General features: G+C 52.3%; 1 protein-coding gene across 2 annotated transcripts in view; it reads right to left on the bottom strand.

Moving 5' to 3' along the window:
* LOC132591433 (disabled homolog 2-interacting protein-like) overlaps positions 1-13,962 on the bottom strand; it is a 51,901-nt gene that overhangs the window by 408 nt on the left and 37,531 nt on the right. Inside the window, exons 8-10 of one of the 2 annotated variants that reach the window (XM_060270009.1) lie at positions 8,567-8,772; positions 6,736-6,823; positions 4,070-4,140 (exon numbers count right to left, since the gene is read on the bottom strand). In XM_060270009.1, coding sequence (XP_060125992.1) covers positions 4,070-4,140; positions 6,736-6,823; positions 8,567-8,772 — 365 coding nt within the window. Of the gene's footprint in view, positions 1-1,140; positions 4,141-6,735; positions 6,824-8,566; positions 8,773-13,962 lie in introns of those variants that run through there. The other variant, XM_060270007.1, reaches the window with a different exon arrangement.

Below are 13,962 nucleotides of genomic sequence, written 5' to 3'. Positions count from 1 at the left end.
AGAGAGAGAGAGAGAGAGAGAGAGAGAGAGAGAATGTGTGTGTGTGTGTAAGTTTGGGGGTGCGTGGGGGGAATGCTGCCCATCTGAAGTGAAACCACCACCTCAACATTAGGAAGAACTTCCTGACAGTAAGAGCTGTTCGGCAGTGGGATTTGCTACCCAGGAGTGTGGTGGAGTCTCCTTCTTTGGAGGTCTTGAAGCAGAGGCTTGACAGGCATATGTCAAGAATGCTTTGATGGTGTTTCCTGCCTGGCAGGGGGTTGGACTGGATGGCCCTTGTGGTCTCTTCCAACTCTATGATTAGGAAGAACTTCCTGACAGTAAGAGCTGTTCGGCAGAGGAATTTGCTGCCAAGGAGTGTGGTGGAGTCTCCTTCTTTGGAGGTCTTTAAGCAGAGGCTTGACAGGCATATGTCAAGAATGCTTTGATGGTGTTTCCTGCCTGGCAGGGGGTTGGACTGGATGGCCCTCGTGGTCTCTTCCAACTCTAGGATTCTATGATGCTAAAGTGTAGCCGAGAGAGCTTCTTGCAAATGGATACCTTAACCTAAGTTGGCAGATCTGCAAAGAGGAACATGGGGCATTGTTGTTCTGCATCATTAATGGCACATCATTAATGCCTCAATTTCCCCCACTTGTCCAATGAAGAGGTTGGGGGACAGGCAGCGCGGATCTGCCTCTATGTATTTTACATTGCACTTGGCCTTGCACACTCTTATAGTTTATAGACAACTAGCAGCAGGAGCTGGTCTTCTGGCCCTACCGCATCTCAACAACCTCCTGGCACTCTGTCATGTGCCTTGGCTGAGTCAGGCCATGTGCCTTACCTTCCAAGTCCCGGACTGCAGAATCCGGGACCGGCAGCCGTGTGACACCGGAAGTTGCGTTGACGTCGCTTTGCCCTTCTATGGGCACCCAAAATGGCCGCCGCCGGCTTCAAAAGCAGCTTCTACACATGACCGGAAGTGGGTCGACGCGACTTCCGGCGGCGGCCATTTTTTGTGCCCATAGATGGGCGGGGCGACACCGGAAGTAGTGTCTATGCACTTCCGGTCATGCGTAGAAGCTACTTTTGAAGCCGACGGCGGCCGTTTTTTGTGCCCATAGAAGGGCAAATCAGGAAAAAAAAATGGCCGCCGGGCAGGAGAAAATAACGGAGAAAAACGGGAGACAAAGTGATACGGGGGACCGCCGGGAAAAGGTAAGTAAAAACGGGCGTTTCCCGGGGAAAACGGGGTACTTGGCAGCTATGCATGTGCCAGTCTAGCTCAGTGCTGTCTGCACTGATTGGCAGCAGCTCTCCTGGGTTTCCTTCCCAGCCCTACCTTAGACATGTTTTCGGGGGTTGAACCGGGGTGCGCTTAACATGCAAAGCAGGTGCTCTGTCCACTAAGCTAAGAACTAGCTTTCTCCACCCATCTGCCGATCTGCCCAGGGATTGAACCCAGAAACTCCTGCGTGCTCTGCCAATGAGCTACAGTCCATCACCACAAGGGTTCACTGAGTTGGCACAATCTGGAGCAAGGCAGGCCAATCTCTGCTGCCTCTCAGACTTTTTGCTCCAGTGTCCCAGTTTTCGGTCCAGCAGTTCTGGACCACAAGGGAACCCAACTGAAGCTTCAAGCCAACTGAAGCCATGCAGAGACTTGGGCCAGACATGGGCACTGCCTGGGCAGCCAAGGCTGGCAGAAACCACAATGCTAAGGAAAACTTCTGCAGTGTGCCGTTTCTCAGAAAGTTAGCCCTGTCTACAAGGGTAATTTGGGGACCCAGGTGGCGCTGTGGGTTAAACCACTGAGCCTAGAGCTTGCTGATCAGAAGGTCGGCGGTTCGAATCCCTGTGACGGGGTGAGCTCCCGTTGCTTGGTCCCAGCTCCTTGCCAACCTTGCAGTTCAAAAGCAGGTCAAAATGCAAGTAGATAAATAGGAACCGCTACAGCGGGAAGGTAAACGGCGTTTCCGTGCGCTGCTCTGGTTCGCCAGAAGCGGCTTTGTCATGCTGGCCACATGACCTGGAAGCTGTACGCCGGCTCCCTCGGCCAATAATGCGAGATGAGTGCCACAACCCCAGAGTCGGTCACGACTGGACCTAATGGTCAGGGGTCCCTTTACCTTTACCTTTTACAAGGATAATTTACCTTGCCAGCGGTAGGCAAGCCCAAGGCACCTTAGCTAGCGAGAGGGACAATGTACCCAAGCTGGTGAGTGAGATCATGTGTTTGTGGGCAGGTTATGGCTTGGCGCAGAGCCTTGTCTCCAGCATGGCAGAGGGCCCCCCAAAACGAATGGCCCAGCCACCCTCCAGGTACTTTATACATATACTAGTGTCATCCAGCCCGTTTAATAAACGGGCGCTAGAGCATTCAGCCTTTTTTTGGCAGCGGCGGCACATGGGGGGGGCCGATTGGCCCCTCCCACGGCCGCCGCTTCGTCGGGGCGCTCCGCTGAGCCCAGCTGGCCAGCGGGCGCCCAGGAGAAGGCCGCGATTCTTCTGAGGACTGCGAGGGAAACGGTAGGCAGAGGGGTGGGGTGTGTGTGGGGAGGGTGTGTGTGTGTGTGTGTGCGTGCGTCAAGTCTCTGCGTCCAATCCCTGTGTCCGTGGGGCACATGTGCAGTAGCGCGGACACAGGGACACAGGGAATCTGGACGCAGAGACATTTGCACATTATTATATAGGATTAGATATGTTGCCTTAGGAATGGAGGAAGCTGCTTTCAACTGAATCAGACCACTTCTCAGTACTCTCACGCAGAAATGGGGCTCTGCGGTCATCTATTACCTAGCCCTTTGGGAAACGCTACGGGGTGCTCCTGCCAACCTAGCGTTCCTGCCAACCTAGCAGTTCGAAAGCACGTCAAAGTGCAAGTAGATAAATAGGAGCCGCTACAGCGGGGAGGTAAACGGCGTTTCCGTGCGCTGCTCTGGTTCGCCAGAAGCGGCTTTGTCACGCTGGCCACATGACCCGGAAGCTGTACGCCGGCTCCCTCGGCCATTAACGCGAGATGAGCGCCGCAACCCCAGAGTCGGTCACGACTGGACCTAATGGTCAGGGGTCCCTTTACCTTTACTGGGTGACTGGCCTGGGAACCTTCTGCATGCAAAGCAGGTGACCTGCCACTGAGCTATGAGCACTCTGATCGCTGGCTACTGCAGAGGTCATCCTGGAACTCCTTTCAACTTCACTGTGATGGCTGTGTCCCCACCCCACCCCATCCCGCTCTGTGTGGAGGCATAGCTTGAAGGACACCTCCCGACGCCTGTGTGGAATTCTGACACCCTGCCTCCTTCTACAGGTGGAGCATAATCTGGAGGTGGGGCTTCCATTCATCCTCTCGGCCCTCCTGGGGAATGAGCTACGCCTGTGAGGAGAGGCCAGGGCGAATCCCAAAGCAGAGGCAGCAACGGGCGATGGCCGGCAGCGGGACGCAGCTAGAGAGAACTCCCCAGCGCAGCAGGGCAGGGCTCCCCAGCGACGCAGCTGGGCCCGTGGCGGGCGGGCGGCGGTTTGGTCCTGCAACCTTTCGCGCAAGTCCTGCTAGCTTGTCCCTCGGCCTCTAGCGGGCTCCCGAGGCGCGTCCTTCAGGAAGTAGGAAAGGGCGGTGACTCTCCTCCCTGCAACGATCTGCTCCGCACAGTCGGCGATCTCCTCTCCGTCTCCCCGTCCCTCGAACTCGGGGTCGGGCTGGGGGGACATCGGGGCTCCCCGTCTTTGGTGAAAGAGGGCTGTGGGGTTCTCTCTTTCCTCCCCCACTCGGGGGGGGGGGGCGGTGGGCGGGTAGGAAGCACCAAGCACCCTTGCAACGTGGTGGCTCACCCTTCCTGCTGCTGCTGCTGCCGCCGCTGCTCTCTCTCTGCCCGGGCTGTCCTCTCTTTCTCTCCTCCTCCTCCTCCTCCTCCTTCCTCCTCTCCTCTCCTTCCTCTCTCCTCTCCTCTCAATCTCCCTCAGCAACAGCAGCCGCCAACTCCCACCAGCTTAACAATTGCTGCTGTTTCGGAATTCGCCGTTCTCGGTAATCTGCAATTTAGTCGGGTTGGTAGGGGAGATCCCATTACGGGTCTGCGAGCTGTACCTCTCTTTCAGCTGGGTGAGGGCGCTCATGAGCCGGGCATTGGCTGCGTCCAGGGAGGCGATGCGCTTTTCCTGCAGCGGAAGGGGGAGAGAGAGAAAAGACAAAACAGAGAGAGAGGGAGAGAGAGAGAGAAAAAGAGACCAGCATTGGAACAGGGGGAGCTGCCTCTCACCAAGTCAAATCCTGGGGTCTTACCTTCCGAGTCCCGGACTGCAGAATCCGGGACCGGCAGCCGTGTGACACCGGAAGTTGCGCCGACGTCGCTTTGCCCTTCTATGGGCACCCAAAATGGCCGGCGGCGGCTTCAAAAGGAGCTTCTACGCATGACCGGAAGTGCGTCGACGCGACTTCCGGTGTCGGCGGCGGCCACAATTTTTTGTGCCCATAGATGGGTGGGGCGACACCGGAAGTCGTGTCTATGCACTTCCGGTCATGCGTAGAAGCTACTTTTGAAGCCGCCGGCGGCCATTTTTTTGTGCCCATAGAAGGGCAAATCAGAAAAATAATAATGGCCGCCGGCAGGAGAAAATAATGGAGAAAACGGGAGACAAAGTGATATGGGGGACCACCGGGAAAAGGTAAGTAAAAACGGGGGTTTCCCGGGGAAAACGGGGTACTTGGCAGCTATGGCTTGCTGCACCAGCTCAGCGGCCCAACTAGTTCAGCCCCCTCTTCTCGCGGAACATAGTTACGCTGGCTTGTACCCATGGATCACTTTATCCTTCCCCATGAATGTGTCCACTCCCCTTTGAAGCCGTCCACGTTAGTGGCCATCGCTGCCTCCTGGGGAAGCGATTGCCATGCTTTAACTCTGCATTGCATGAAGGAGTTCTTCCTTTTCTCCGTCCTGAATGTCCCACAACTCAGCTTCATTGGGTATCCACAAGTTCTAATGTTTTGAGACAGCGAGGAAAACTTGCTTCTCTCTGCATTCTGCATGCAATATATGATTTTATACACTTCTATCATGCCACCTTTTACTCACTTTCTCTCAAAACCAAATCCCGCGGCCTTTCCTCATTGGGTGGTGGTGGTGGCAGTGGGGGGGGGTGTTTCCCTCCATCCCTTCGATCATTTCTGCTGTTCTTTCCCAGACCTTTCCCAGTTTTTTTTTTGAGGTGGGGCCACCAGAATCGGACATAGAACTCCAAATGCAAAAGGGTTTTAAAAAAGAAAATCCATAGAATCATAGAATCGTAGAGTTGGAAGAGACCACGAGGGCCATCCAGTCCAACCCCCTGCCGAGTAGGAAACGCCATCAAAGCATTCTTGACATATGCCTGTCAAGCCTCTGCTTAAAGACCTCCAAAGAAGGAGACTCCACCACACTCCTTGGCAGCAAATCCCACTGCCAAACAGCTCTTACTGTCAGGAAGTGAGGAAAGAGGAAGCAAAGAGGAGACTGAGCAGGCAGGATGGGGAGAGATCTGCATCCCACTATGTGCGCCTGTGCGTACACACTCCATATACCTGCCAACTGGGCCACTGCTGGCATACGGCCCCTGGAGATGCTGGAAAGGTGGTGATGTGGCCCTCAGACTCCCATCGCAGAACATTAAGAATCTCAAAATTCTTGAACTGATGGACAACCCCAAGCTGTGTGTTTAATAAATAACTGCCCTTGAGGTGTGTGTTAACAGATTAGACAACTTGGATGACTTGGATGATGGGCTTGAGGGCATCCTGAGCAAGTTTGCAGACGACACCAAATTGGGAGCGGTGGCTAATACCCCAGAGGACAGGATCACACTTCCGAATGACCTTAACAGATTAGACAACTGGGCCAAAGCAAACAAGATGAATTTGAACAAGGAGAAACTACACTTGGGCAAAAGAAATGAAAGGCACAAATACAGGATGGGTGACACCTGGCTTGAGAGCAGTACATGTGAAAAGGACCTAGGAGTCTTGGTAGACCACAAACTTGACGTGAGTCAGCAGTGTGATGCAGCAGCTCAAAAAGCCAATGCAATTCTGGGCTGCATCAATAGGAGTATAGCATCTAGATCTAGGGAAATAATAGTACCACTGTAATCTGCTCTGGTCAGACCTCACCTGGAGTACTGTGTCCAGTTCTGGGCACCACAGTTCAAGAAGGATACTGACAAGCTGGAACGTGTCCAGAAGAGGGCAACCAAAATGGTCAAAGGCCTGGAAACGATGCCTTATGAGGAACGGCTTAGGGAGCTGGGTATGTTTAGCCTGGAGAAGAGAAGGTTAAGGGGTGATATGATAGCCATGTTCAGATATATGAAAGGATGTCATATGGAGGAGGGAGAAAGATTGTTTTCTGCTGCTCCAGAGAAGCGGACACGGAGCAATGGATTCAAACTACAGGAAAGAAGATTCCACCTCAACATTAGGAAGAACTTCCTGACAGTAAGTGCTGTTCGGCAGTGGAATTTGCTGCCAAGGAGTGTGGCGGAGTCTCCTTCTTTGGAGGTCTTTAAGCAGAGGCTTGACAGGCATATGTCAAGAATGCTTTGATGGTGTTTCCTGCTTGGCAGGGGGTTGGACTGGATGGCCCTTGGGGTCTCTTCCAACTCTACGATTCTATCATTCTAAGGTGTTGTGACAACTCTGGAGCTGCTTGGTGCTATAGGACCAAAATGTGTGCCTTCCTGGGTGACAGGTGCTCCAGGTGAGCTTCGCTCGCAGGCACTTACCTGTGCGTCTATGATCTTCTGCTTGGAGTCCACAGCCGCCTGCATTTCTGCGTGATCTTTTTTCAACTCCTCCTCCACTGACATCAGCCTGTGGGTGGAAAAATTCCAATAGTTTAAAGTCTAACTGTCCTCCTTTGCTGGGTTTTTTTTTGGGGGGGGGGCAATTTATAACGCCCGCCCCAATTTGTGGCTACAAGCCTGGAGCAAACCATCAAAGCAAGGTTTTGGAAACTTTCTTGGGCTCCTTGATCACTGCAGATGGTGACAGCAGTCCCGAAATTAAAGGACGCCTGCTTCTCGGGAGAAAAGCAATGACAAACCTAGACAGCATCTTAAAAAGCAGAGGCATCACCTTGCCGACAAAAGTCCGTATAGTTAAAGTTATGGTTTTCCCAGTAGTGATGTATGGAAGTGAGAGCTGGACCATAAAGAAAGCTGATCGCCGAAGAATTGATGCTTTTGAATTGTGGTGCTGGAGGAGACTCTTGAGAGTCCCATGGACTGCAAGAAGATCAAACCTATCCATTCTTCAGGAAATCAGCCCTGAGTGCTCCCTGGAAGGACAGATCCTGAAGCTGAGGCTCCAATACTTTGGCCACCTCATGAGAAGAGAAGAATCCTTGGAAAAGACCCTGATGTTGGGAAAGATTGAGGGCACTAGGAGAAGGGGACGACAGAGGACGAGATGGTTGGACAGTGTTCTCGAAGCCACGAACATGAGTCTGACCAAACTGCAGGAGGCAGTGGAAGACAGGAGTGCCTGGCGTGCTCTGGTCCAGGGGGTCACAAAGAGTCGGACACGACTAAACGACTAAACAACAACAACACTCAAACTGAAGCGTAATTAAACCGAGGTATGACTGTACACACTCATTGAGCTAGTGTGTCTGGTTTGACTGCCTGAGGTGAGACAAGAAGGGGCTTTCCTGCCGCCATCGCTTCCCTTCCCTAGGTCGCACATTAGCGCCCACAATGTAGTGATGACAATGGCGGGTCTTGGCGAGATTTTGCAGAGCGCGAGAGAGATCTCGCTAAATTCGGGCAACATCTCACAGAGCATGCACAGTACCTTGCGAGATTTAAGCGAGATCTTGGCGAGATCGCACAGAATGCATGCGAGATCTTGCGAGATTTCAGTGGGATCTCACGAAGCGCACAAGGCCTTGCAAGATTTTGCTGATACTGGGAGTGGTGTTGGTGGTGTCTCACCGGAAGCATGGGCGTAGGCAGGGGGGGCAGGAGGGGGCAGTTGCCCCCCCTAGAAGCAGGGCCGCTGGCCAGCCTGGCCCGCTGCCCGCCCGGTGCCGTCTCCCTTCTCCCTGGCAGGCTGTGGGGCGGGTGGAGGGAAAACCCCAGAGCCGCGCAAAGCGTTTGGCTGGCTTTCCCTCCGCCCGCCCCACAGCCAGCAAGGGAGAAGGGAGACGTCCCTCCTAGCCGGCTGGCTGTGGGGCGGGCGGAGGGAAAGCCAGGCAACCGCTTTGCGCGGCTCTGGGGCTTTCCCTCCACCCGCCCCGGCGATCGCGGAGGGGGAGGAGGGGATCGGATCAGCCCGAAATCGGGCTGCTCCGAACCCCTCCTCCCCCTCTGCGATCGCCGGGGCGGGCGGAGGGAAAGCTGGCAAGGGAGAAGGGAGCTTTCCTTGCCCCACTGTGGCCCCTCCCCCGCCCTTGGCCCTGGCCCTTGGCCCCGCCCCTTGCCCCCCTAATTTTCATCCTGGCTACGCCCCTGACCGGAAGCCGCCACCATGGCTTTGCCCACGGGGTTCCGCATCCCGAGGTGGGCGCCTCAGCCTGTCCCATGGGCAGGTCGGCTCTGCCAGGGCCCCTCCTACCTGCTGATGATGCCCTTCATTTGCATCTCTTTGTCTTCCTGCTGCCGCCGCAGGCGCTCCTCGCTCTCCTCCAGCCGCGCCTGGTACTCCAGCACCAGCTTCTGCGTGTTCTCCTCCTGGCACTTGAAGCGGGCTTCGTACTCCTCCAGCTTCTTGTTGGAGATGCGCAGCTTGTCCTGCAGGGCCACCGCGTCCTGATGATACTGCTGTCGTGCGGGAAACATGCGGGAGAAATGGCTTTGAGCACCCTCGCCACCCGCAGACTCCACACAGCAGGCCAGGGCCCACCTGTGGGCCAGCAACCACACCCGCCCCGGTCAGCCGCTCAGAGCCCTTCTGCGTCTGCCCAGCCACCTCCTCCAAGCCACCACTGGAGCGATGCCACCCGTCCACAGGTATGGGTGCGTTTTGCCACACTGGAAAGACTCCAAGAAAAGGAATTGTATGGAATCGTGGAAGAGGGGATTTCAGCTTAGTGGGGGGGGGGGGAGAGACAGGAGCAAGGCAAGTCTTAGCGGGAGGTGTGTGTGTGTGTGTGTGTGTTCTGATTTCAGGCACTTCTTTGGGCAGCGGTCAACGGTGGGTGGGTGCGAAGAGGCAACACACAACCTAGGCTCCTCCGGATGTTGCTGGACTACAAGAAATTTGCTTCCGGGCCAGGTTCAAGGTGTTAGAAGTTAGTATATAAAGCAGCGATGGCAAACCTATGACACGCGTGTCAGACATGACACGCAGAGCCCTCACTGCTGGCACGCGCCCCATTGGCCCATTCACGCTGCTGTTGTCCCCCCCCCCATTTGTTCTCCCACTCCTCCTACAGCTTGTCTCCACTGTTAAAACCCGGATCCTTTTGTTGTTGTTGTTGCTGGTAGCCAGAGATTGGTTTTTTAACCCTTTCTCTGCTGTTTTTTCTGGCGCTTTGGCAGACTATGATTGGGTGTAACAGTGTTTGTTTTTTAACCCGTTCTGTGATGGGTTTTTTTGGCGCTTTGGCAGACTATGTCGGTGCGGCGTGTTAGTTCCAGCGAAGGTATTATTCGTCATTTATTTCTGTTCTCTTCCCCCCCCCCCAAAAGCACAGCAGCTTTGGGGCACCCCCCCAAAAAAGCAAAGCAACTTTTGCACCCCCCAAAAAAACCTCCAAAACTTTGGTCAGCAGCTCCCCCCCCCAAAAGCTCAACAACTCTGGGCACTTTGTGATAAATAAAGGGTTTTGGGTTTGGTTTGTTTAAATAATTCGTTTTTTGGTTTAATAAATACAGTTATATATTACAATTATACATTTTTGGTACCGTATTTAAACTATAAATATCGCAAAATTATGGTTTTTGTCTCAAAGTGACACACCACCCGAGTTATGCTCGGTTTTTTGGCGAATTTTGACACGCCAAGCTCAAAAGGTTGCCAATCACTGATATAAAGCCTTTAACAACTTGGGCCTAGTTTACACGCAAGATTGCCTTGCCCCAAAAGGCACCCACTTGACCGCTTTGACAGGAAGAACTGGGACCTCTATAGGTGCCACAGAAAACCCAATTGTTTATAGTGTGGCAGCACCTGCACTTTGGAACTCCCTGCCTATTGATACGAGACAGGTGAATTCGCTGTATTCTTTTTCAGTGCCTGCTAAAAAATTCCTGTTTAGACAAGCCTTAGCCTTTTTCAGAATTTTAACATTCCCTGTGTTTTAAATTCTTGTTGTAATTTTTTTCTTTTTCGTAAACTGCCTCGAGGCTCCTTTCTTTACAATAAAGCGGGGTGCAAATTTTATGAAATAAATACACATGCTGGCTCCTAGGAGCTGGGTTCCCTTAGTCTTGCTTCCCCAATGGAAACAGGGCATTTAAATGGTTCCACTGAAAAGAGAGGGAGGCACCCTGCAAAAGGACAGCACCCTGCAAAAGGACAGTTTGGTCCGGATTTTAATCCTCTCTGCCTCCCCACCCCCAACAGCCCACAACTACCCTATACAGCCGAGATCTGGGAGATTGAAACCACTGCTGCTATTTTTTTCTTATTTATGATTTTAGTGCTTCTTATCTTTTCTGGTTTGAGGCAGTCAAGTGGTGCATAAATTTAATTAAATAAATAAATGAATGGATAAACAGCATTGACTCAAAGCCTGCAACACATGTGTGTGCGCATGCCATTTGGCTTACCTTCCAAGTCCCGGACTGCAGAATCTGGGACCGGCAGCCGTGTGACACCGGAAGTTGCGTTGACGTCGCTTTGCCCTTCTATGGGCACCCAAAATGGCCGCCGCCGGCTTCAAAAGTAGCTTCTGCACATGACCGGAAGTGCGTCGACGCGACTTCCGGTGTCGGCGGCGGCCATTTTTTGTGCCCATAGGTGGGCGGGGCGACACCGGAAGTCGTGCCTATGCACTTCCGGTCATGCGTAGAAGCTACTTTGGAAGCCGGCGGTGGCCATTTTTGGTGCCCATAGAAGGGCAAATCAGAAAAAAACAATGGCCGCCGGCAGGAGAAAATAACGGAGAAAAACGGGAGACAAAGTGATACGGGGGACCGCCGGGAAAAGGTAAGTAAAAACGGGCGTTTCCCGGGGAAAACGGGGTACTTGGCAGCTATGGCCATTTGGTTGTACAGTATCAGGATTATTTTGCTCCGGACTTTATTTGCTGTGCTTTATTGACCCATCCAAACGCTGCAGGAATCTCCACTGAAAGAACTCTGTGGATGCCCTCGCAGCATTCCTTTCTTACAGGGGTTCCAGCAATGAACGGCAAAGGAGGGATTCGTCAGTGTAGTAGTTGTGTCTCTCTCTCTGTGTGTGTGTGAATGCACAAAAGAACTGAGGCAGTGCAAAGCCATGGCAAGGGTGCCCACGTGCATCCGTTTTACGGCGCCACCCTGGAATTCAGGAGAAGTGAAGAGCTTTATTTAGGAAGGGGCAGTGGCTTAGCGGCAGAGCATGTGCCTGGCATGCAATGAGGCGACAGGTTCAGCTCCCACGAGGATCTCCAGGTAAGGCTGGAAGCGACTCCCCACCAGAAATCTCAGGAGGGCCAGTGCTGCTGCCCGCCAGTGTAGGTGACGCTGAGCTAGATGGACCAAGTGCATGACTCATAGAATCATAGAGCTGGAAGAGACCACAAGGGCCATCCAGTCCAACCCCCTGCCAAGCAGGAAACACCATCAAAGCATTCTGGACATATGCCTGTCGAGCCTCTGCTTAAAGACCTCCAAAGAAGGAGACTCCACCACACTCCTTGGCAGCAAATCCCACTGCTGAACAGCTCTTACTGTCAGGAAGTTGTTCCTCAGTATAAAGCAGCTTCCAGCACCCTCACAAAGAAACCGATGAAGCTGCAGGCGCGGAGGAGGAGGAACTTCTCACCTCTCCCTTTTAAATGGGTGGCTTCGGGAGAGGCAGGCAGAACGCAGGCGGGAGGTCGAGAAAGAGGCGAGAATTTGAAGGCACTCGTGCCAACCAGAAAGAATGGTTCCAGTGGAGACAGCGGCAACGAGGGTGGCACTGGCGGCGAAGCAACAACGGTTGCTCCTGTGCCCGCTCTCCTCCCGTCCAGATCTTACCATGGGGGCACAGTTGTGGGAGGTGTGTCTGTGGGGCGGGGAAGGGGGCGTGGTTTATGACGTCAATGGAGCCAGCGAGGGAATGACAACAGCACGACAGAAATGCAGGAAATGAGCAATGGCGGGTGGGCGAACGGAGGCTCTGAGCCTCAAGCTGGGCTTATAAAAATGCTCAGAGCTGCCCTTGGTCAAGGCGAGACAGGCCCCTCCTTTGGGGGGTGTGGGCTGGGGAAGGAGGAGGGACATAACCTGCCGCCCAGGTTCTCTCTCTAGGAGGGCCGTCTCCAGATACAGCTGCCTGAAAGCCCGGGGAGGTGCTGCCAGCCAGAGTCGACAACACTGAGCTGGCAAGACCAATGGTGTTTATTAAACACCTGATGAAGTTAAACAACAGATCAACAGAGCCAGACTGATACCTAGGGAGAACCTGCTGCAAGACAGACCCCAAAAAGAAAATAACAGAACACCACTAGTCGTCACATACAGCTCCCAAGTTAAAACAGTACAGCGCATCATCCGAGATCTACAGCCTCTCCTGGACAATGACAGCTCCCTTTCTCAAGCTCTGGGAGGAAGACCTTTCATTGCCTACAGACAGCCACCCAATCTTCAACAACTCCTCACCCACAATAATACAACCACCAGACTTAACATGGACACTGGTACCAGAGCCTGCAATAAACCCAGATGCCAACTTTGCTGCCACATACACCCGGACAACATCATTACTGGCCCCAACAACATCCAACATACCATCTCAGGACTATTGAATTGCTCATCTTCTAACATTGTGTATGCCATCCAATGCCAACAGTGCCCTTCAGCTCTCTATATTGGACAAACAGGCCAAACCCTACGCCAAAGGATAAATGGACATAAATCTGACATCAGGAACCACAAGACAGAGAAACCAGTAGGAGAACACTTCAATATCCCAGGACATTCTATACAAGATCTCAAAGTAGCTGTCTTACTACAAAAGAATTTCAGAAATAGACTGGAAAGAGAAGTTGCTGAATTACAACTTATCACCAAGCTCAAAACCATGGAGGGACCTGGTTTGAACAGAGATATCGGATTCTTATCTCATTATACATGATAAGCGATCTTCAGCCATCTCAACCCTTGCTTTTTCCATGCAAAACCATTTGCAGTCGTTTTCGGTCATCAACAGCTATCAGTCAGTCAATCACCCACTTCCACCACCCTTCTGAGTGATCCCCCCTCCCCATCCCCACCCCTCCCCACCCCTTCTCCACATAAGCGCCTGGGGACTCCCATTTCGGTGTATCTGACGAAGTGTGCATGCACACGAAAGCTCATATACCAAAATAAAAACTTAGCTGGTCTTTAAGGTGCTACTGAAGGAATTTTTTTAGTTTATTTACCCGTTTCACTTATTCATCGCTTTTATACTCCACCCTGACCTACACGCAGAGCAGGAGTGGGCATGGGGCAAGGGCCACTGCCAGGGGGGATGAAAATCAATGATTTTTTTTAAAAAATAAATTAAAAAAATCAGATTTTTTTTATTTAAATAGATTTTTTTATTTAAATCGGATTTTTTTTTTAATAAAATGCTTTTTGAGGAAAATATATTACCATCCAAAGGTTATTCCATCATGAAATAAAGATTAGGTTTTTTTAATTATGTAGAATAAGGTTGTATATGTTTAATTTTGGGGGTAAATAAAATCCATTAATCCATTAATCCACAATGTCATGCTCTTCCAGAGGTTTTTGTAAGATTATTGGGCAGTTTCTCTGCCTGCAAGATATTATCACAGACGCTTGGTTTACTTTTGCAGTTCTCAAAACTGAATTTGACTCAGCGGAGATCAC

The sequence above is a fragment of the Zootoca vivipara genome, chromosome W (assembly GCF_963506605.1).
Source record: "Zootoca vivipara chromosome W, rZooViv1.1, whole genome shotgun sequence".
NCBI lineage: Eukaryota > Metazoa > Chordata > Lepidosauria > Squamata > Lacertidae > Zootoca > Zootoca vivipara.
This window is presented reverse-complemented; position numbering and strand designations above follow the sequence as displayed.